This window comes from Petromyzon marinus, chromosome 42 (assembly GCF_048934315.1).
Source record: "Petromyzon marinus isolate PM22_M1 ecotype Great Lakes invasive population chromosome 42, UKy_Petmar_22M1.pri1.0, whole genome shotgun sequence".
Classification (NCBI taxonomy): Eukaryota; Metazoa; Chordata; class Hyperoartia; order Petromyzontiformes; family Petromyzontidae; genus Petromyzon; species Petromyzon marinus.
The window spans coordinates 4,726,104-4,750,164 of NC_133708.1; the positions used below are offsets into that span (position 1 = coordinate 4,726,104).

The following is a 24,061-nucleotide window of genomic DNA, read 5'->3' on the forward strand; positions in this document are numbered from 1 at the left end:
TTGGATTGAGGACTGCCTCAGGATACCAGCTACCATAGGCTTGAGATGCCAGGTAACCAGGAGATAGCAACGCAGCTACAGAATGTATGAAGTGAAGTCGTGAGTCGTAAGGAATGAACTGGCGGACCGTATCTCTCTTTAAATACACCTTGATGCTAAATGCGGAGGGAAAAAAAAACGGAGGACCCGGAGAAAAATCGACGCTGCCACGGGAAGAGAGACATGCAAACTCCAAATATAGAGACGTCAGGGTCGGGATCTTACCCACGAACTCCTGTATACCCAGCGAGGTTGTTAACATCTCCTAGCCACCGTGCAAAGCGATTATAGACAGGCGTCAGGGTTGGGTTTGAGCCTACGACCTCCTGTATCCTGTATACCAGATGAAGTAGTTAACATCTCTTAGCCACTGTGGCGCAGTGCTCCGTTGGGTCGATGGGCCTCTCACCAGGTACGTGGAAGACGCCGGCGTGCTGCGACTCGAGGCTGTGCAGCTGGAGGCTGTAGCCGGGCGGCAGCTTGGCGGGACCTCGGGTACGAACCAGCATGGGCGACATGTCCTGCAGGTCTGTCGGGGGATGGTCACATGCGGCGGCATAGCGATCATCACCCATCAGCTCATTAGTGACACAGTGATTATCACCCGTCAGCTCAGTGACACGGTGATCATCACCCGTCAACTCATTAGTGACACAGCGATCATCACCCGTCAGCTCATTAGTAACACGGCGATCATAACCCGTCAGCTCATTAGCGACTATGAGGCCCAACATATTTCTGCCATGGTTCTCTTTCTGAAGCCAGCGTCGCAGCTTCACTCGATCTCATTCCCTCTTCTCATTCCTCTCTTTCTCCACTGCATCTACCCAACCTCGTTCCTGGTCTTCCCTCCTCCCAGTTTCCCTCCACTTTTGTGGGCACCGCAACATGGCTCCCGCGACGCTTCGTCGACACCCAAAGCCTCTCGCCCCTCTAGGGGGAGCCCTTCTAAAGCAGTGGTTCTCATACCGGGGGATACTCGGGGGTACAAGCAGTGCCAGATTAAGCTAGTGCGGGGCCTGTAGCATATGTTATAAAGGGGCCAAACTATGAAAACACAATTTTTTTACTTGCATAGTAAAGTCATTGTATTGTTTAGTTTGCTATACAGCCAGATAATACGACAAATCGCTAACCTTTAAACACCCAGTCGTTCATAAAAGTTGAAGTCGGTATAGTACTATAATAATAGAGAATCACTGAACCGGAATTGATAGCTTCAAAGCATTTAGCGCGGGGCCCTTGAAAGTGCGGGGCCCGTAGCTAATGCACGTGTAGCTACTGCACGTGTAGCTACTGTACGTGTAGCTACTGCACACGTGTAGTAGCTACTACACGTGTGTAGTAGCTACTGTAATAGCCACTGTAATAGATACTACATGTGTAGCTACTACATGTGTAGCTACACATGCTCCTCGGATAATCCCGCACTGGGTACAGGTGGCAATGTCCCAGGGGGTACCTGAGGTGATTTATCAATGAGAGTCATTGGGTAAATAATGTTAGATGAGTCTGCCAATATAAAATAACCAAGATGAAATTTATATCCATATGGTAACCCAAAACGATATGAAAGACCTTTCTAAACTCACCGATTGTAAACAATGTGGGTTTCCAAGATAACCAGCGAGCGCGAACAAATTACCTCGCGCGTTGCACAGCGTCCATTTAATTTTCTTCTTTTATGCACTTGCAGTTACTACCTAGTTAGGATACCTCATGAAATGGACAACTGGTTCAAATATTGATGTCCATTATTCATACATTTATTTCTCAGAACCATGTTTAGTCAGGCAAGGAGCTTGTGCTCGTATGAAACAAAATTCAACAAGGGGGTCACAGAAGTAGCCAATCGAAGGTTGAGAACCACTGATCTAGAGGGCGTTTACGCATGTCACACGTCACACATTTTTTGTGCATTTGTATTATTAAGGCGTAAAAACGCTCAGCAGGTCGTCAATGAGGAGCACGGAGAAAGCGAAGCGGCGTGAGGTGGAGATTGGAGTTTGCATGTCTCTTTCTCTCTCTCCCCGTGGTCGCCTGTGGATTTTTTTCCGGATCCTCCGGTTTTTCCCTCAAACATTTCAAATCAACGTCACGCGTTTAGAGTATTTGGCTGCTGTAAATGTCCACGTGATGACAAGCCACCTTCGTCGAGCCGTCATTTGTGAATGCCAGGTCGCTTCTGAAAAAGAAGCTATATACAGCTCAGTGGCGCCTTGCTTGTTAAAATAAAAATTCGTTTAGTTGATCAATTTTTAGTTCATGGAGTGGCGACCGCGCACCTGCTGCCCCCTGTAGGTAGCGGTCCTCATTGTCGGGTTTTGGGGTGGAGTCCCTCTCCTTGTCGCAGTTCACCAGAAGAATGGCGCCATGCCCGTTGGGTCCCCACTTCCACGTCGCCTTCACGCGCCACAGAGAAAAAGACAAAGATCCCCCCCATGTAGCCTTAACAATACTGTCAAGGCAAGCGCTGTTGTTGCGTGCAGCACCTGTGAAGGGCCGGCACGACACATGAGGGGGTGGGTTTCCAGCATCATGCCCCAGCCGCATTTGTCTTGCCCAGTGGTGATGTTTACGCGCCGCACCGGGTACTTATTTGAAGCCGAGGTCCAGGACCAGTTCAGACTGGTGTTGGTGGCAGTCACAGTGGGAATTAAACGCCGATCGCTGGGTTCAAAGAACAGCGCTATAACCATTACACTACCGCTCAGGACCACAGAGATATAGATCCCCCATATAGCCTTAAACAGACTGTTGGGGCAAGTACTTTTCCCGAGTAGCACCTATGAAGACTGTAACGGCACACAAGGGGGTGGATGGCCAGCACCACACCCCGGCTGCCTTTGTTGCCCCCCAGTGGCAATGTTTACTACACGCCACACCAGGTACCCATTTGAGGCTGAGTCGACTTAGGGGAGGCCCAGGATCGGTTCAGATAATTGGTGGCCGTGAGCAAGAATAAAATCCGTGTCGCCGGGTTCGTTGCGAGGCATAGCGCAAAACCGTTACTGCACCACCGCCCAGCGCCACGGGCACAGAACGACAACCATCGTAGCTTCTACAACGCCCCCCCACACCGCCACCCTCCGGTGAGCGAAGACTGCGGCCACGCTCTGGGGATGACGACACGGGCCGAGCACTCGCGCCTTTGCCGCTTGTTGCAGACGCGCGCGGTTCGAGCCCAGGGGCCACCCTGGATGACGCCGCGGGGTGCATCAACCAGAGACACAATGGGCCGTCTGCTTCACAGTGGTGGACATTCGAGATCCCGTGACGTGATTCGAAACGGAGTGGGCCACGTGTGCCGGCGTCACTGTCCAAACTTACCAATTAAAATTACTCGTAAATGACCTATGAACTATAAAACTATACAAATAAGGTGTATTTATACTGGGGGAATCCGATGAGCTAACAAACAATAGGAAAACACGATAGGAGTGTAAAGTAAAAAAATATCAATAAGTCAATTTTTTTTTTATCTTACCAGGTCAAACTTACCGAGGTATTTACTTATTTTTCAGATGCAACCTGGCCACAAATGGTAGCTCAACGCAGTGGCTTATCGTGTGGAAATTTATAGCAGCGAAATACTCCAAACACAAGTCGATTATAAATGTGGAGGGAGAAAGCAGAGTACCCGGAGAAAAATCCAGACGACGACTGGAAGAGTGAGAAAGACGCAAACTCCAAATATACAGCAGGCGTCAGGGTCGGGATCGAACCCACGACCTTCTGTAAACCAGGCAAAGGAGTTAGCATCTCACCACCGATGATGGGGGCAGAAGAGGATAGTGTGCAGCCGTCCACCTAGCTGGGCTTTGACAGAAAACCACGAGCATGTGAGAGGGAGTGGACAGGGTGAGATGAAACGAGAAGGGAGTAGGCAGGAGTGAGCCCTTGCAGAGAAACAGAGGGTGACCTCTATTTTTTTTATATTGTTGACAACCCTGCCAAGCCCTTGCCCCCCCCCCCCCCCCCCCCCGAGTTGCCAGAGCATGCTCTCTGGACAGAAGCTCCCTTCTTCCTCACTCTGCTGTCCGGATCTGGAACTGCCTCCCTGATTAACACATTGTCGGCAAAGTGACCAATTCCGGTCTTCAGGCCTTCAAATGCCGAGCACAGACACATGGGGAATTTTCTAATGTCACCACACGCCTTGTAGGGACTGAATCTTTGAGCTGTAGTGAACCAATGATAATGGCGATTAGATGTACTAATGTTTAACATGTAGGCTTTCACGACCAACATCATCTATAATACAGGTGTTTTTTGGGTTCGTGGTGGTGGCGGGTTTAACGACATTCATATCTTTATTGTAACTGTAAAAAACCTGCATTATAGATGTACTAATGTCTGATATGGCGATCGTTCACAATTGCACCCAATGCAACAAAAAAACGGATTAACGCGAGCCCCATACAAAGCGCCGATCACCAAAATGCAGTCGGGGGGGGGGGGAGTAGAACAGAAATTCTGCAAACAGCAGCCCCGAGTTTTCGGCGTGACAGGGGCCTAGCGAAGTGCGGAAAAAACTGGGCACACTACCCCACACAGGTGGGGAACGCCAGCGGGGGGAGGGAGGACATTAATGTTTATACGGGGAGGGGAAGAGGGTAATGGGGGAAAGATAGGGACGAGGGGGGGATATGAGGGGAAGGGGGTGGGAAGGGGGGTGGGGAGGGGGGTGATCTCTTTAAGTTTATTCAGGACAGAGGGTGTGCCAGTGAAGGGATCGGAGTATGAAGGGTAACGTTGGTCTCTTTCTGTGTGCAGTCCTGGCGGCAGAGGCATTTCGGATGATCGTCATTCTCCCCATCTGGGGAAGGCGAAAGGTGGTTGAGGAGGCTACAGAGGACAATGGATGAGTGTGCTCTGCAGCAGCCAGGCAGAGGAAGCGGCGATGCAGGAGATGCGCAGACAAGAGAGAGGAGGTGTGACACAGGGTGGAGGTACGTGGGGAGAAGAAAAATACAGGGGGCTCAGGATCAACGACGATGACTCGGAGGTTAAGCGCACACACTCCTTGCCAGGCGCTTTACCTTGTTAGGGTGGTTTTGCTCTACGATGCCATCTCGATCAGAGTCCACATCCAGGGAGAGGCCTGTAATCGAACAACAACAACAACAACAGCATCGTCACCATCGCACGGCCAAAGCTTAAATATCTCACTTTCGAGTCCAGGTCAACGAACTTCCTCTGTTCCTCTTTTCCTCTCTATTAAATATAAGGGAATAATTCTGTCCATGTCCGTCCCAAACTATATTGAATTGTTATGCCTTGACCACACCTTTTTGATGTAAACAATGAACTTCAGTCAAATGTCCTTAAAGTAATGATGTGTTTTATTTTATATTTTAAAAATATTGTAAACTACATTATTCCTATGCTAATTATACTATGACGGTCACACAGTGCATCTGAATTACAAAAGCACTACTTACTAAGCACTGTAACGTTGCAGGAACAATTATTAACTTTAAGTGGCACTAAAAGTTGAAACCTGTTTAGTTCTTACTGGCTTAACCAACTCGCCTGGTATACAGGAGGTCGTGGGTTTAACCCCGACCCTGATGCCTGCTGTATATTTTGAGTGTGCGTGTTCTCCGTGTGGTTCCATGGAATTTTCTCCGGGTCCTCCGGTTTTTCCTTCCACATTTAGAATCAACGTCACACGTCTAGAGTATTTTGGCTGCTTTACATTTCCACATGATGGTAAGCCACTTCGTTGAGCTACCATATGTGGCCAGGTCATTTCTGAAAAAAAGCAATATAGCACAATGGGCCTTTCCTGGTAAAATAACATAAAAAGTTTAGTTTCAGTTTAAAACACAAAAGGCTCTCAGACTGACAGAGCATATTGTGTTGGTATTTTACGCATTGAAACAGACCATGGTTTATTTACTTCATATTCCACAACTAGTGACGTAGGTGCATTCATAAATTGAGTACAATCTCTGAAGTTCACGATTTGTTTAAACCACCTTCAACCACGATCAGACGCCTAATTAACTCCTGTGGACAGACACATGAATGCTTTGTGAACATTGCATGATGTCAATCACACCTCATCTAATTTTATATTTATAGAGAGCACCTTCACTCAAGGCACTTGACAGAGCTTACAACTGAGAGACAGAATATCATGATTGAGATGGCAGGGGCGTGCAAGAGTTGAGGAATGAGTGACCACAAAAGAGGAGAACGTAGGTATCACAGACGTGTGGGGGTAGGAATGGGAAGAAGTGGAGGGGCGAGGGGCGGGATGAAGAAGAGAACAGGCAACAGAGGAGAGATGAGCTTGAAAAGATTCAACGCTTCAAAACCTTCGCGTGCATCTCCTCATCAAGAAAACCAATGTTTCAAAAGAAAGACATCTGTTTGAGTTACACAGCTGTTGTTCACATTCTTCCACTTAACCAAAAGTTAATTAAAATACAGGAATAAGGGATCTTTGGACAACCAGATGAATTGCAAATTGGCTTCAAAGCAGAGATAACAGGAATAATGGCAAATAAAGTAGCGTATATGAGGCAGTTCATTGTATGCTATTGTTTGAGCTGGAACGGGCAGCCGATTAAGTCAATTAATTGATGAAAAATTGTAACCAACGATTATGTTTTGGTACTTGATTACTCAGGCCCATTTAAAATGGTGACTGTTCCCCCATCCTTAAGGGAGAAAACCATCCCCACAAGCCATGGCCAGCGTCACATTGCCGACTTTTCTTGAGTCACCACGCCCCACCCATTACCTTCTGTTCAGTATCAACGTGTGGAAAACAGACGTGAGAATGATTATTTTAACATAAACTATTTTTGTCTTATCCAAATGGCACAGAATTTGCTAGAATAATCGATTGCTAAGGTAATTGGATAACGCCACTCTAGATACTACATGCTCAATGCCCCCCCCCCCGTCGCCATTTCATTACGGTGTGACATCACAGGAAGTGACGTCACAGTTCTGTCATTACCCGATATTGCCGAAAAGCTCTGGGTGACTATCAGAGTGAATCCGGGATTGAATGGAAAGAAACACCACTGTATGACTCTACTTTATTAGTTATTAAGATGAGGAGCTCATGTTAGTTGGCTTGCGTGTCAAGAATAATGTTTTAGGCTTTGGGTTTAGAATTCCACATATTAGATAGGGGCTCATATCATGGTTGGTGTTGGGTGTTATTGTTATTGAATCATATTTTCGCGTTCCGTAGGTCCTGAATTTTGATTTTAAAAAAAGTATCACGCTCGTTGTCACTCGCACAAGGACACAACGCAGAAGTGACGACACTCAGCGACCACATCTCACCAATGGCCGTCAGGTAAACTCGAGCTTTGGCCAGGGCAACGTCAGCCTTTTCTCCGTAAAAGGTCACGGACATCTGCAATCAAAACCCAAAGAGGATGAGTACCACGCGCGGTGTGGGGGGAGGGGGGGTAGTTGAGACCTGAATTAACAAAACCCTCATCTCTGGTGTAGGCCACTCTGTTTCAAAGACAATGTATATATTATCAGAGCATGTTTGTTTGCAAGTATGTGTGGTTAATGCAGACTTGATTCCTTGAAATAGGTATCTATTTGGTGTTTGAACATCTTAACACCTGTTCTATTGCCATCACATCTAATTATTCCATTGTATTTCTGATATGTTGAATAAATAGCATCCATCCCTCTTCTGAATACTCATTTTGCCTGGGCATATCCCGTGAATGCAATCGTGATGATTGCGGCAGTGGCCGGTGGTAGGAGTGTTGGTGCTAATGGTCCTGTGCACTTGGACGGATGAGAGTGGTGTGGCAGGGATATCAATGTCGGTCACGGTGGAGAGTAAATGGATCCAGTGGCAGATACAGTGGTGGTGTTGTTGCTCGTGGTAGTGATTAAGTGCCCTCACTGTAGTGGCAGATGAATCAGTATTAATGGTTATAAAGGGTGGTGGTGGACGAATTTAGACAAAGATTCCCCATATAGCCTTTAACAGCCTATTGGGGCAAGTGCTATTGACGAGCACCTATGAAGGTCGGCAAGGCAAAGACGGGGTGGGTGGTAACACCACGCTTGGCCGCCTTTGTCTCCTCAGTGGCAATGTTTTTATACACTGCATCAGGTAATCATTTGAGGCTGAGTCGGCCTCGGGGAGGTCCAGGACCGGTTGAGATCATTAATCGTCATGGGTGTTGGCCGTGAGCGAGAATCGAACTCAGGTCGCCGGGTTCGTAGCGTGGTGCGTTAACTACTGCGCCACAGACCCAGGTGCCATGAGTTGACCGACTGAGATGACTGGCAAATGCACCAGCCGTGCCCCCATAATGTGCACGCACACGCACACAAACGCGCACATGCACGCATGCACACGCAGCGTAATGCTCTCACCTTCTTGTCACCAACCTCCTGGCTGGGCGTGAGCACCTGAGCGTGCACCTGGGTCCCCACGGCCACGCGGCCGCGTGCGTCGTTGGCCGCCGACCTGAACGGCGTGCTCACCCAGCACGTGACGTCCACGCTGGCACTCACAGAGAAGCTCTCTGCCCCCGGCGGTGCCACACTAGGAATGGGCAAGGGGGGGGGGGTAGGGCAATTTGAATGTACAGCATCCCAAACGCGTTACTCCTTGGCATTAGTTTGAATGGTAAAATCCTAAACAAAATCTGCTGCATTGCCAAAATATGATACTGAGCTAAACAATTGTTTTATTTTACCATGTAAGGCCCCCCACTGAGCTATATATATAGCTCTTTTCTAGAAGGGACCTGGTCAGAAATGATAGCTCAATGAAGTGGCTTATCGTCACGTGGATATTTATAGCAGCTAGATACCGGATGGCCCTGAAAAAAAACCACACGACCACGGGGAGAGAGACACCACAAACTCTAAATATGCAGCAGGTGTAAGGGTCGGGATTGAACCCACGTCCTCCCGTATACTAGGCAAGGAAGTTAACATCTCGCCACTGTGGCGCCCGTATAAGCAAGAGTTCTCACAAAAAAAACCCATCCCCTGTACTGTTTTGAATACACATAGTCTGTCAGGATTTTCAGAAATTAAATGTCCTACACACGGGTTGTCGTTTACACTCAAAATAGCCCCTACTGGATCAGCTGCAACAACATGGCAAGTTGCATTCAATTTATCTCTCGGATTGCATCGTCAGACATTATCTATCCACTGCTGGATGATGGCCTCACCGTCCCATCGTGGCACTGCATTGCCACAGTCCCTCCTGCACCAGCATGTGAGCTGATCTGCCACCACTGCCTTCTCCACGGGAGTTGTGAAACTCATTTTTGGCAGTATGTACACTCTATATAGGATGTCTTAGCACATTTAATGCAGCCGTTTGGGTGGCCACTTTATCTCAATTATAATTGATAATTATCAGTTCAGACACATGCAAAGCAGGTTTGTGTGACAGCCACCAACCATTGTTAAGTTAACATACCTCTGAGCTGCATTTAGAAACATGCGTTTAGAGTATTTGACTATGATACATTTCCACGTGATTGATACTTTGTTAATCTATTATTTGTGGTCAGGTCGCTTCTGAAAAAGAGCTATGCAGCTCAGTGGGTCTGATCTGGTAAAATAAAATAAAAATTAATAGTTAACTCTAGTGTGCCATGATGGTCTTCGTGAGGTGGTTACCAACAGCACTTGCCCCCCAACAATCTGGTAAACGCTACAGAGGGCATATTTGTCTTTGTATATATGTGTATGCATGCATAGGTTGTGTGCACCTAAGGTTAGTACTTGTGGTTGACTGCCTAGTTGGTTATGGTTTAAGGCTAGGGCTCGCATTCGATTGGTTAATTTGTTCTGCTTGCAAACTGCTTACCCCCCATCTCCCCATTGCAACGTGTGACCTTTTTTTGTTTTTGGCAACGCTTCTGTGACAGCAGCGTGAATCAGACACCAAAGTACCCCCCCACCCCAAGTCCCAGTCCATATTAATCAATGCTGCTTGTACAGTGAGTCGTCCTTCCCCCGCACCTCCGATTAGTACGGTAGGCTACGTACGCCGCTAAAGAAGTTCAACATACAGTACATAAACATAGAACATAGCAATGAATGGGCCTCGGGAAACAGCACCAATCTGCATAGCTGTAGGGCAAAGCAATCGCATCTGGAGAGGGAGCCCTGGGCACCGAACCATAGGCACAGGTAAACTTGCACAGTTATTGAGTTGTGTCTCTTATGTGGTGACCACTGCGTTCTGAACCTTTAGCCAAGGGCACTTCGTCGCCGACCCCTTCTTCACTGTTGCACACGCGCACGAGAGAGACAAGATGATGAAACGAGCCACAAATTGTTCGGTTGTAAACCCCGCCGGCTGTTGGTGGTCACTTCTTAACCAGAATGTTCTCTGTGAGTCGCTACATCTACAGCATGTACAATTCGTTGGGGATATGCGAATGATTGGAATAAGAGCAGATGGCCAAACGCCATGGGTTATAGGAAATACATTTATGCAAAGTTGGTGCTGCCCTGCATTTAACTTTCCTCGCACAAGCATGTACTTTCTCCTGAACATCTGTGAAAAAAGAGCTTTATAGCTCATCGGATTCCTCCAGCATAATAAAGGTTCCAATTCTGACCGCTGCTGGCGACAAAGAAAATTCCGGTTCAGAAGTGCCCACCGACAACCCAAACAAATCTGTGGTGCGGCCATTGATGGGCACTTCTGAACCAGAATGTTCTCTGCGAGTTGCTACATCTACAGCGTGTACAAATCACTGGGGATGTGCGGACGATTGGAATCATTGCAGATGGCCAAGCGCCATGGGTTATACCAGGGGGGGTTGGCAACCTGCGGCTCCGGAGTCGCATGTGGTGGCTCTTTGGCTTCCCCCTTGCGGGCGGCCGTAAAATAGACAGTAGGCCTTAAACGTAATTGAACGTAAAGATAATTGATTAAGTATGGCAGGGAATGGGTCACTTTAGAATATCTAGACGATGGCGAAATGTACAAAAGTCAAACTGTATTGTTAAAGTGTCATTAAGGGGGACAAAAACTAAATAGACGCAGTTTATTCCATCACCTATTTTGGTTAAGTCACAATGTGGTTGTCATCTGCCTGTATACCTGCTGCTGTGTTTGTGTGTAACAAGGAGCTCAGAGTGCGAACGGCTCTCGAACTATATTGGTCAAAGACAAAACAAAAATGTCTCTTCTTTTTTGAAAAGTTGCCGAGCCCTGGGTATATACGAATTGCGTTCGTGCAAAGTTGATGCTGCCCTGCATTCGCTTTACTCACACTGCATTTGATTTCTCCTGGATATCTGTGAAAAAAGAATGAGTTTTAGCTCATCGGATTACTCGAGGATAATAAAGTTTCTGATTCTGACCGCTGCTAACGACAGGACCTCTCCACTCGAGGGCACGTGGGCTTCTCTTCCACGATGGGCAGACATCTTGGAAGAGCACGGGAGTACCCACACTTTAGGGGCCGTCCATAATTTTGGATGATTTTTAACCCCCCCCCCTCGTCACACGGCGTCACAAAAAGTCAGACCCCCTCCCTCAAATATGACGTCACAAAGCTCTGCCCCCCCAAAACCATATTTCCATTTTGAAAATAAAACATGCTTCAAATCGCTTTAAACTATTGACATTGTAGTGCGTATTTAATGTGGCGCTGCACTCTGATGTTGTAGGAGTGTTGTTATAACAAGTAGTGTTGTTATAACAATTCTATATTTATTTAAAGTTGTGCATTTTGATGTGACGTCACATTTCTCACCCCCCCCCCCCCTCGTCACACATCGTCACAAATGTCTGACCCCCCCCCCTAAGTGCGTGACGTCATTCATGGACGGCCCCTTACCCCACCACACGTGACCTGCTGACAGACGGTGTTGCACCCATTTATGCTGTTGAGTGGACAGAGGTGGGGGGGTTGGTGGGGGGGGATTTAAGCGACTTGCAGCGTTGTTTCAACAGTACAACAAAATTCTACTTGGATTAACAAAGCGTATAAATGTGACCATGGCTCAAGGTGTTGTACAAGTATGGGGACGACATGCACATGTACAGAGCTTTTTTGGGGGGGGTGGGGGAGATTTAAAAAATGTTGGCAGGCAGAGGGGTTAAATTCCTCAGGTCACAAATGATCTTACGGTAGATGGTCAAATGAACACACTTTTTTGGGAGAGAGAGATATTCGTTTCGGCAAATGAGGAAGGCCTCTAGCCCTGACAAATCCGGGCAACGGTGACGGCGGTTTGGATGGGAAAAATAAAATAATTCCAAATCATGGGGGCTCGTGTTGTTGCTCTGGAGACCTGGAGATCGATGATCATCGATATTCGGTCACCTTGTTGATGGCATTCGTTGTGATTTCTCGCTCAACAGGGTGGGCCATGTGAAGGCTGCCACGGGGAGGCGGGGGGGCAGCAGCAGAGTAAACGAGTGCCCTCCCATTCCATGAAAGTTTATTTAGGGGTTCGGACAGAAAGCCCTCGTTTCTGGAGCAGAGAGCACTCGAGGGGGAGTAAAGTGGGCTAAGAGAGAGGGGCGAGGTAGGAAAGTCCATGGAGTATCTTAGAGGTATCGAGTGTGATGCCAGGAATCGATCCGAATTGGGGGTGATGTCGCATTGTTTACAGGGTGTTGTGGATTAAGTTTGATGGAGTTTGTAGATTTAGCGACGTCATACGCCTCCGATTAGCACGGTTTGGCTTTCATGCGGTGTGAAAGAAGCTCGACATACATGTGTACGTACAACGAGAAGAGGGTTGCAGTAGTTAAGTTGAGAGGTGATGACAGTCTCAAGCAGCAGCAGCTATGGCGAGGAGATGGCAGGTGCCAGTGGAGGTATAAAGGTAAGACCTACTTTAAACGCGATACCTCACCGAATGTTACCCGTATCTTCCATAAATCATTTTTACGATCACATTTACATTCCTTGGTTATCAGTCACTGATTTGGCTGTGAATGTAAACATCCTAACAGCTGCAAAACACCTCTGAGTGCACAATTATGTGCAAATCCCATAGTATAAGCCTTTACTGACTACATAAGCAAACAATAGATATCTTAAGATAATAGTACAGTATTCCCTTGGCTAACTGTTTCATCCGTTCCATGAAAACTACTGGCAATCGAAATAAGTGTGCATTTAATTCACTTATAAGTTGAAAAATAAGTCTGCAAGAGAGACGTTTCCACGCCAAAACAGAAAACGTCATGTAAACAAAGCCAGTCGAGGTCTAAAAGCTCATAAATGGGCGTCGCTGATTGGCTGAGGTACGCTCTGCCCACTTACGAGCGCTCGGATTAGCCGAAATTGGCGCCCCGCGTGCATAACGTAAACGTTACCGTTAATCAAAATGTTAACATCAGTCAAAACCACGGGGGTCCTATGGGAGACGAAATGTCAACCGATTAAAAAAAAAGTTAACCGATGTCACCGTTAACTGAGGGAATACTGTATTAGATCAGGGACGCCAAAACAAAGCCCCTGACAGAAACCTAGACGCCCCCCCCCCCGCCACCGCCCTATCATAGACTGTCTGGAAGAGCCAAGGCCCACATATAGATTATCGGAGGCTTACCGTTTGCTAGGCAAGGAAGGTGCTGGGACCAGATCAGCAATTCTGAAACTATGGAACAGAAGAAACCTTCTATTCCCAGACATCACACTGCTGAAATTGTCCTAAATCTGGAAAGCCCCGAGAATCCGGCCCAAGATCAATACCGCTCAAAACTCTTACAGTTAAAATTCATGCATGGCACATACATGACAAAAGAAAGGGCAAAATTCACAGCAAACCCCTCCTGACTGTCTAGCATGTACCCCAGGCACAATACAAACCCACTTACGCGCGGTTTTGGTCATGCCCGGGCATCCCAAATTTATACCAGAAGGTGACATTTGACAAATGTGGCAACAACCTCTCTCCATCGATTGAAACTGCCCTGTGGGGGGGGGGGGGGGGGGAGCTTGAAACCGAGTAACCCTTTCAAAACACCAGCACGCCCTACTCCAAGCGTTCACCATCATTGCCCAGGAAAACCATCCTTGTAAAACTGGAAAGACCATGACCCCCCGCCAGCCACCATCTCCCATGGGGGCAAAGGCGTTACACCCTGCTAGCTCAAGCGGGCAATGAACACATTGTCCTACAAGGCAATGAAACGGTATATAAGGTCAGGGTATCCCCCCTCTGACCGCCGAAGTTTAAAATTAGAGTAAAGTGTCCCCCTGCCCCCCTCGTTGACCGGGACGCATGGGCATATGGGGCCTGGCAAATATTTGCGAAGCGGTTGTTTTTATTTTGTCGCCCCCAACGTTCTGCGGCGGGCCTTTGTTTTTTAGGGACAGCAAGAATCACGTCAAACATTTTTAAATGAGAGGAAAGGTGGAGAGGCCCTGGGAGGGTGGGAGACGGGGAGCGGCCAAGGGAGAGGGGGAACCCCCCACCGCCACCAGTTGAGATAAGAAGGCCCCAGAATAGAGGAGAGGTTGTCATCCCAAAACGCAAAGCCACGTGGATGTTAGTATGACTTATAGGGCGCGTTCCTTTCTCACCCACCTTCCACGATACACCTGATCTTCCCCCGAGAATGCTGATTACTTCCTCCCTGCCCCCTCTTGCCCCCACCCCCATCCATATATACACTCTCCCACTCTCCCCCGTCGGAAGACCCCCTCAGGGTGGTCACCGAACATTCCTTTCACACACCTCTACATGTTCAAGCGCCAAAAGACTCCACACCCACCCAAACCCACCCATCCACTCACCCAAACCCACCAAAATCCACGCATCCAAACCCACCCACCCACTAACTCCCCCCCTCCCACCCACTAACTCCCCCCCACCCACCCACGTTTTCTATTATGTTGTGCACATCTATCACCTCTGCTTTCCCGCGAGAGAGACTTCTGCTACAACTCGTTAAATTAAGTCACTACCAAATAAGGGCCCGCCCCAGGCCCTGTCAATAATGGTGATTGTTTGACCACATCTTGCCACACTTGTGAGTGCAGGTTAATTTAAAAAAGAAGGGCGGGAACCAGGACCGGTAGAGTTATGATTACTCACCACTGACGTTAGCTGTCGCTGGGAATCAAAGTCAGATAAGCGGTTTCATTTATGCGGTGAAACAAACCACTGCATCACCAGTCCCCACAATGAGCTCCTACCCAAGCAAAGAGTGCTGTGAAGGTGAACTCCACTGCCATAGTTCTCAACAATACATCTCCAGATTAGTGCTCAGGAGGAAGGATGTATCCAACGCACATCCGATTAACGCGGCTGGCTACGTACGGTGCGAAAGAAGTCCATCGCACGTATGTCCAGGCACCTACCCATAACCACACACTCGCGACTCGCGTCTCTTGAGCTCTCGATCGGACTTTGAGTCCGATTTGTGAAATATGTGCTGCGTTTTAAATAGTGTTTATTTTATTGATTATTTCGTGGTGTAGCGTGGTTGGTACGGCAGCTGGTGAACGGAATGTCTGATCTTAAGGTATCTAGATTTATATAGCGCCGCTTATTATAGCAATTATTTAACACGTAGTAGGCTTTTGCGACCAATATCATCCATAATAGAGTTTTTTTTGGGTTAGATCGCGTAAAAATATAAATGTTGTGTCGTTAAAACCCGCGACCACCCAACACAGCTAACTAGTAAGGGTTGTCACGTAAATAGAACGTGGCCAATTCTAGATTTGAAGCTTTTGTGACTGCAAGGATCCATACTCTTTGGTTCTATTCGGTAAAGCCACGTAGGTAACAAAAATAAAACAAAAATCACGACGTTTCGGCCACAACACAAGTGGCCTTCATCAGGTGAAGGGACCGTGCTGTCACGAAGACAGCATTGGAATAAAGAAAGTCAAGCCAGGTCGCGTCCTTTAAGCTGTGTGGGAGGAAACCAAACGCTTTGACAAAGGAATTAGCATAAAGTGCTAATAGAACACTTAAAGTGCTGATAGAACACTTAACACGGGGGGGAAGGGGAGGGGAATTTGACAATGCAAACGTTGTCTTGCTTTGACAAAGGAATGAGTATAAAGTGCTGATAGAACACTTAAAGTGCTGATAGAACACTCAACACGGGGGGGGGTGGGGGTGGGGAGGGGAATTTGACAATGCAAACGTTGTCTTGAAGGGAAATAAGCTGCTGTGAAAGTGTGGTATATCACTACTGGGATAAATATACTGTACCATTGAAATTAGTTTAATGTTTGGTATGATTTAGAACATCTTTCCAATGATTGCTTAATTTGAAACCATCTTCTCGGTTGAAATTGTGTCTGTTTGTAAATCTGAATTGCCTCGTGTACAAATCTCTGATGATAACCTGTGGGTTTGCAAAGGACCTGGGTATCGGAGAACACTATATCGTGATCACCCACAGCGTTGTAACAGTGGTCAGCCACGGCAGAAGAATTCGTTCTGCCGTGTTTCAAATCTGATTTGTGCTCGCGAATTCGGTCAGAGACATGTCGTTTCGTCTCCCTGATATAGCAATCACCACAGGTGCAGCTAAATTTGTAAAGCCTGGGGTACTGTAAGTCCAGAATGACATCCTTCACGGATGGGATCAGGTCACGGATTATGTGTACTGTGTTGAACCGGACCAGGATCTTGTGTTTGTTTAGAAACAACCATTTGATATTCTAGATTTAAAGCTTTCGTGACTGCTAGGATCCATACTCTTTGGTTCTATTGGGTAAAGTCACGTAGGTGAAAATAAAATAACAAAAAATCACGACGTTTCGGCCACAACACAAGCGGCCTTCATCAGGTGAAGGGAGTGGAAGAAGCCACGCTTAGATCACAACCTTTAAGCTGTGTGAGAAGATAAAGAAGACCAAGCGCCTTGACAAAGGAATTAGCATATAATTTAGCATTGAAATGGCTCATTGAAATAGCTAAGTTATAGTATACACATCCGCAGAGGTACCCCTTGAGAAAGGAATTAGCATCAAATTTAGCATTGAAATAGCTGAGTGATTAGCTTGTAACTGGTCACAGAAATAGCTATGTTAAAGTTAGAGTATATTCATTCACCGAGGCACCTAGTACTCATCAAACACGAGAATTTAGCGAAACACAACCACGCTCAGACATCGGACCTGTGTGCGAGCAAACAAGGTGTTCTGACAAAGAAATTAGCATAAAAATTAGCATTTGATTTGCGGATTTTAGGAAAGAGGTGGTGTAAGTGCCGGTGGACTTGCAGTTTGGCACGGGGGGGAGGGGGAAAGGGGGGAGGGGGAGTTTACCTATTGATGGTGTGAAAATGGGAATTTATAAGAGCTGCGAAAGTTTGGGGTACCACTACTCGAAAAATATACTGTACCATTGAAATTAGTTTAATGTTTAGTTCGATTTAGAACATCTTTCCAATGGTTGCTTAATTTGAAACCATCCTCTCGGTTGAAATTGTGTCTGCGTTTATAGATCTGAATTGCTTCATGAACAAATCTCTGATAAAAGCCCGTGGGTTTGCAAGGAACCTTGGTATCGGAGAAAATTATATCGTGATCCCCCACAGCGTTGTAACAGTGATCAGCCACGGCAGAAGAATTCGTTTTGCCGTGTTTCAAATCTGATTTGTGCTCGCGAATTCGGTCAGAGACATGTCGCTTTGTCTCACCAATGTAGCAATCACCGCAGGTACAACTCAATTTGTAAACCCCGGGGTACTGTAAATCAGGAATGACATCCTTCACGGATGGGATCAGATCACGAATTTTGTGTACTGTATTGAACTGGACCTGGATCTTGTGTTTGTTTAGAATTTTGGAAATATTTTTAGTAACGCCTGCTATATATGGAAGTGTGATGGTTTTGACCAGAGTATCAAGTGGTTGTATCTGTATGGAGGGAGAGACAGCTTGGCGGATGGTACGGTCAGAGTAACCATTCCTTTTGAGGGCCAGGTGTACATGTTTTAATTCACTGGTCAGGTGGTGTTGGTCCGAAATGCAATGAGCCCTATGGTATAAAGTTTTGATGAGAGAATTATTTTGGGCTGGGTGGTGGTGGGAATCAGGTTTTAAGTAGGAATCTGTGTGGGTGGGTTTCCTGTAGACAGAATGCCCCAATGAGCCATCAGGTCTCCTCTCAAACAGAACATCTAAGAATGGTAGCTTGCCATCTTTCTCCACTTCCATGGTGAATTTGATGGCGGGATGTCTGGAATTGATGTGGTGTAGGAAAAGGTTCAGAGCTGGGAGGCCATGTGGCCAAATGACGAAAGTGTCATCCACATATCTCTTCCACAGGGAAGGTCTGAGGGTGGAAGTCTGGATGGCATCTGATTCAAATTTCTCCATGAAAATATTGGCTATCACTGGTGATAAGAGGGATCCCAAGGGGTACCCTAATTTTGTTTGTAGAAGGAGCCATTCCAAGTAAAGTAGGTATTGTTGAGGCAGTGCCTAACCAGTGCAGGTGTATCGGGGTCTAGTCCATGTTGGACCAAATTTTCAATTATTTCAATGGTATCAGGTACTGGGACCTTGGTGAACAAAGAGACCACATCGAAGCTGACAAGGATATCGTCAGGGGACAGTACAACGTCTTTGACCATAGAGACCAATTGGGCTGAGTTAAGTACTGCTGAGGCGGTCTTGCCAGTTAAAGGCAGCAAGGTATCTGACAGAAAACGGGCTAGTTTATAGGTAGGAGAGTTGATCGTGGATACGATGGGTCGAAGTGGGGTGCCTTTATGAATCTTGGGAAGACCATAGAATCTAGGGGGTCTTGCAGCAGAAGGTTTTAGGGAGGGACGATTAGTTGGGTTGATTAGGGAGGTCGAACTTGTGATGATCTTGTTGGTTTTTATCGCTAGGCTATTAGTGGGGTAATTTTTTGTTATTTTTGAGTAACTTCCATCGTTGAGCAGATTCTGGATTTTGTTGTTGTATGAATCTTTATCCATAATAACAGTAGCGTTGCCTTTATCTCTGGTCAAAACAATCACACTACCATATATACCAGGCGTTACTAAAAAGACCTCCAAAATTCTAAACAAACACAAGATCCTGGTCCGGTTCAATACAGTACACAAAATCCGTGACCTGATCCCATACGTGAAGGATGTCATTCCGGACTTACAGTACCCCGGGGTTTACAAATTGAGCTGCACCTGTGGTGATTGCTATATCGGGGAGACGAAGCGACATGTCTCTGACCGAATTCGCGAGCACAAATCAGATTTGAAACACGGCAGAACGAATTCTTCTGCCGTGGCTGACCACTGTTACAACGCTGTGGGTGATCACGATATGGTGTTCTCCAATACCCAGGTCCTTTGCAAACCCACAGGTTATCATCAGAGATTTGTACACGAGGCAATTCAGATTTACAAACACAGACACAATTTCAACCGAGAAGATGGTTTCAAATTAAGCAATCATTGGAAAGATGTTCTAAATCATACCAAACATTAAACTAATTTCAATGGTACAGTATATTTATCCAAGTAGTGATATACCAAACTTTCACAGCAGCTTATTTCCCTTCAAGACAACGTTTGCATTGTCAAATTCCTCTCCCCCCCCCCCCCCCCCGTGTTAAGTGTTCTACCAGCACTTTAAGTGTTCTATCAGCAGTTTATGCTAATTCCTTTGTCAAAGCGTTTGGTTTCATCCCACACAGCTTAAAGGACGCAACCTGGCTTGACTTTCTTTATTCCAGCGCTGTCTTCGTGATAGCATGGTCCCTTCACTTTATGAAGGCCACTTGTGTTGTGGCCGAAACGTCGTGATTTTTGTTGTTTCATTTGTTTTTACCTACGTGACTTTACCGAATAGAACCAAATAGTATAGAACGTCACCAATTCGTCACTGGTACAGCACACCGGCGTGTTGGAGAGCCAAGCCACAACATTTACAATCTGAGTACGATGTTTCGCCAGTAATTACAACTAGCTACTATTGGTGAAGACTAATTACGAACGTCCGACTTACAAACACCGCGTTCTTACGAACCAGCTTCCATGAAATATATTTTCAAAATAGCTTTGACTTAAAACATGAACTCGCAATTGCAAACTGAACCGCGGAAACATGCTGTTCAGAGTTGCGATCGTCCGCGAGGTGATGAGTTGGACCCACGATGGCAGTCAGCGTTTGCGTGTGTGTGTGTGAAAGTGAGTGTGTGTGGACGTGTGTGTGAAAGTGAGTGTGGAGCGGTAGTGTAGTGGTTAGCGCTACGCTGCGCAACGAACCCGGTGACCCGAGTTTGATTCCCGCTCACGGCCAACACCAGTGACGATGATCTGAACTGGTCCTGGGCCTCTCCTAGGTCGACTCAGCCTCAAATGAGTACCCGGTGCGATGTGTAAACATCGCCACTGGGGAGACAAAGGCAGTCGGGCGTGGTGCTGGCCACCCACCCCCTCGTGTACCGTTCTGGCCTTCATAGGTGCTCGCTAACAGCACTTGCCCCTACAGTCTGTTAAGGCTATACGGGGGAACTTTGTTTGTTTGGAGTGGTAGTGTAGCGGTTAGTGCTCTGCTGCGCTGGGGGCCATCCATTTAGTACGTACGCATGGAGGGGGGAGGGGGTGGTTAACCCAAATGCGTACACTTGCGTATGGGGGGTCTACTGACAATGTTACGTACGCATAGGAAACGGGGGGTTAGGGAACCTCCAGAATAATTTGTCGAAATTGGCCTTCAAATGATCCACAGTTCAGTTACTTCAGCTGTCAGACAACAAGCACTACCGGGAGAAGTGGGACTGTGGGAGAGGTGTCACTTGTGTAGTGGGTGGGGTGGGGTTTGCAAGCGGTGTGCGGGTTACAGACACTGAGAGGTCGCTTCGGGGTGGCCAGGTGCGGTGGTGAGAGGGAGCAACGGAAAGGAGGCGGCTCTTTAAGATGCATGGCAGTGATTTGGCCGGCTGCAAATGCAGGCGGGGAAAAGACGCCGGGCAGACCGGGAGATTGAGACAATAACGAGGAAAGCCACGGGCGTTAGGCGACTGCAGGTCGCCTGCTGAATTCACGAGGAGTTACTGAGGAGGGATTTATATACACGGGAGCGTGGGAGAAAGAGTTGAGTTGGTCGGAGTGAAGAGAAGAGGAAAGACAAGAGAAGCTAGCAGAGAGTCTAGCTAGCAGTAGAGAAGCTAGCAGAGCGTATAGTTAGAGGTGGATAATCTAGCAGAGTATATAGTGGAAGGTTAACAGTAGAGAAGCTAGCAGAAGATATAGTGAGATACCAGCAGTGGAGAAGCTATCCGAGTGTATAGTAATAGGCTAGCAGTGGAGAGACTAGCGGAGTGTATGGTGGGAAGCTATCAGAGTGTGTAGTGGTAGGCCAGCAGCAGAGAGAGCAAAGCGAGCGGAGCGTGACAGGCAGGCTAGCAGTGGAGAGACTAGAAGAGTGAGATATGTTCAAACACCACACCAGTTACTCGTTTGAGGCTGAGTAGACCTAGGGGAGGCCCAGGACCGGTTAAAATAATCGTCACCGGTGGTGGCCGTGAGCGGGAATCGAACTCAGGTAGCCGGGTTCATAGCGTGGCGCGCTAACCACTACACTACAATGCGTTACGCTTCAACATGCGCGCATCACGTGACAGATTTGACGTCACAGCTCACTTGCCGTGCGAAACATATATGCATTATTGAGCACCCCCCCCCCCCCCCCCAAAAAAAAAATTGTATTTTGTATAATATTTGCATGGTGTACAGCCTGGAAAGTCCCCACATGGCAAATTTCCATTTTGTTGCACGTCGGGAAGTACGCTAAACATTTTGAACAGACACACGTATTCACAACTGTGCCTTTTATATATATGAAGATTTACTTCACAGTATTATTTTACAGTGTTACGTGCAAATGTACAATGTTTCTTCTTAATTGAGTTTAACGATGCTTTCCTGTTTTGCTAAACCTTAACAGATTTCATAACACCGACCGCATGGGCATTTAAATAATCCGTTATTGTGTTCCTACCTACGAACCGTTCGACTTACGAACCGGTCTTAGGAACGAATTAGGCTCGTAAGCCGAGAACTGCCCGTATAGCTATTATAATATATAGTTGTACATTATATATATTTGTACATACGGTGATAGTGGTTGAGATAAAGATTACTGCGATGGGGGACGCTGTCCAACTGCAAACCACTCTTCATAGCTGGCACCTGAGTGCCTCCGGCCCGTGGGCCCCCGGGTGCAGTGGCAATGCCTGCACACTCGATAGCTACACCGCCGTTGTTACAACTACCATCCCACTACGGTCCTTGGCGTACGCTTATTATTGCTCGCCCTGTAGACGGGCAAACAATGAAGACAATGTGGGGCGTTGGTATATGTATTATGAATTATTATGAATATGTAGTGTAAATATATGGAGAAAAATGACACATTTTTTACATTTATTTAACCAGGTAAGGCCCACTGAGATATGGAACTCGTTTTCAGTAACGACCTGGTCACAATTTATATCTAAACGAAGTGGCTTATCAACGTGTACATTTATAGCAGCCAAATACTCTAAAACGCATGTTTCTAAATGTGGAGGGAAAAACCGGAGAACCCGGAGAAAAATCCACACGACCACGGAAACAGAGAACATGCCAACTCCAAATTTACAGCAGGCGTCAGGGTCGGGATTGAACCCACGAACTCCTGTATACCAGGCGAGGAAGTTAACATCTCTATTGAGAAAGACACGCAAACTCGCAATATACAGCAGGCGTCAGAGTCGGGATTGAACCCATGACCTCCTGTACACCAGGCGAGGTAGTTAACATCTCTATAGAGAGGCACGCGAACTCCAAATATACGGCAGGCGTCAGAGTCGTGATTGAACCCACGACCTCCAGCATAATTATCGGGATCGGTGGCCACTAGGGGAGGCAGTCATGATGAAAATACCTGATCAGCTACACTCCCCTTGAAGGCCGGGTGTGGTGACGTGCCCACTCATGTCTTTATGACATCAGAGGTCAAAATGTAAATGTAAAAAGTTCCGGCATGAGACCACTTTGTCACACAACATCCCTCCCACCGTTAACTATCAGTTTCCCCTCTGCGGAAACATCGTAGCATCGGAGTGGGAACAGTTATATGTATGTTGAACTTTCTTTCGCACCGTACTAGCCAACCGCGCTAATCGGAGGTGCGCGGGAACGACAACAAAACAGTGTTATAGGTGTATACCGGCTCTGTTCGACCACTTTACGACTGCTCAACACACAGCTCAAATATATCACTTACAGGTGTAACACACACAGCTCCATGCGTAACTCACTGGTGACACACACAGCTCCATGTATCACTCACTGGTACACACACACAGCTCCATACATCACTCACTGTTACACACGCAAAGCTCCATGCATCACTCACTGGTAACACACACAGCTCCATGTGTCACTCACTGGTAGACACACAGCTCCATGCGTCACTCACTGGTACACACACACAGCTCCATGTATCACTCACTGGTACACACACACAGCATCATGCATCACTCACTTGTAACACACACACAGCGCCATGCGTCACTCACTGGTAAATGTCCATGACCAGCTCAGTGCCCAGGACGAAGACCTCCTCCAGGACCTTGTCCAGCTGCAGGTAGATTGTCCGAGTCTTGGCCATGTTGTCCTCCGCACGCCTTCCTTCCTACTGCACCTGCAAAACACGACGGGGCAACTCAAGCTAAGAAGAGCAGCCGCTCGGGATCACGTTATCAGCTGCTTGTTAAGGCTCTTTAAATAGCCAGGCGTCTTATATGGGGGGTCGTGAGTCACGACTTTTTGTCGGCGCAAAATATAAGGAAGGGTTCCCTCGTGCTTATTGGGTCATGGTGATGTAATTGTACCTGGGAGGGGTGGGAGGGGTGGTGGGCGGAAAGTGGGGGAGGGGGCAGGGATGGAGGGGAATGGGCAGGGATGGAGGGGAGGGGGTAGGGATGGATGGGAGGGGGTAGAGATGGAGGGGAGGGGGTAGGGATGGATGGGAGGGGGTAGAGATGGAGGGGAGGGGGTAGGTAGGGAGGGGAGGGGGCAAGGATGGAGGGGAGGCGGTAGGCA

The 24,061-nt window shown here is 47.3% G+C and overlaps 1 protein-coding gene across 2 annotated transcripts; it reads right to left on the reverse strand.

The window, feature by feature from the left end:
* Positions 1-4,854: 4,854 nt before the first annotated feature.
* LOC142930593 (protein-arginine deiminase type-2-like) lies at positions 4,855-23,777 on the reverse strand. 2 transcript variants are annotated; one of them, XM_076073448.1, is made up of 4 exons: positions 23,536-23,777; positions 8,416-8,587; positions 7,351-7,423; positions 4,855-5,143 (listed from the first exon to the last, which is right to left on the reverse strand). In XM_076073448.1, exons 1-4 carry the CDS (start codon positions 23,625-23,627, stop codon positions 5,049-5,051), a joined length of 432 nt encoding a protein of 143 aa, XP_075929563.1. In that variant the 5' UTR covers positions 23,628-23,777; the 3' UTR covers positions 4,855-5,048. The 2 variants fall into 2 exon arrangements, with proteins under 2 accessions (XP_075929563.1, XP_075929562.1); XM_076073447.1 differs by lacking the exon at positions 4,855-5,143 and having other exon boundaries at positions 6,970-7,423.
* Between the last annotated feature and the right edge of the window lie 284 nt (positions 23,778-24,061).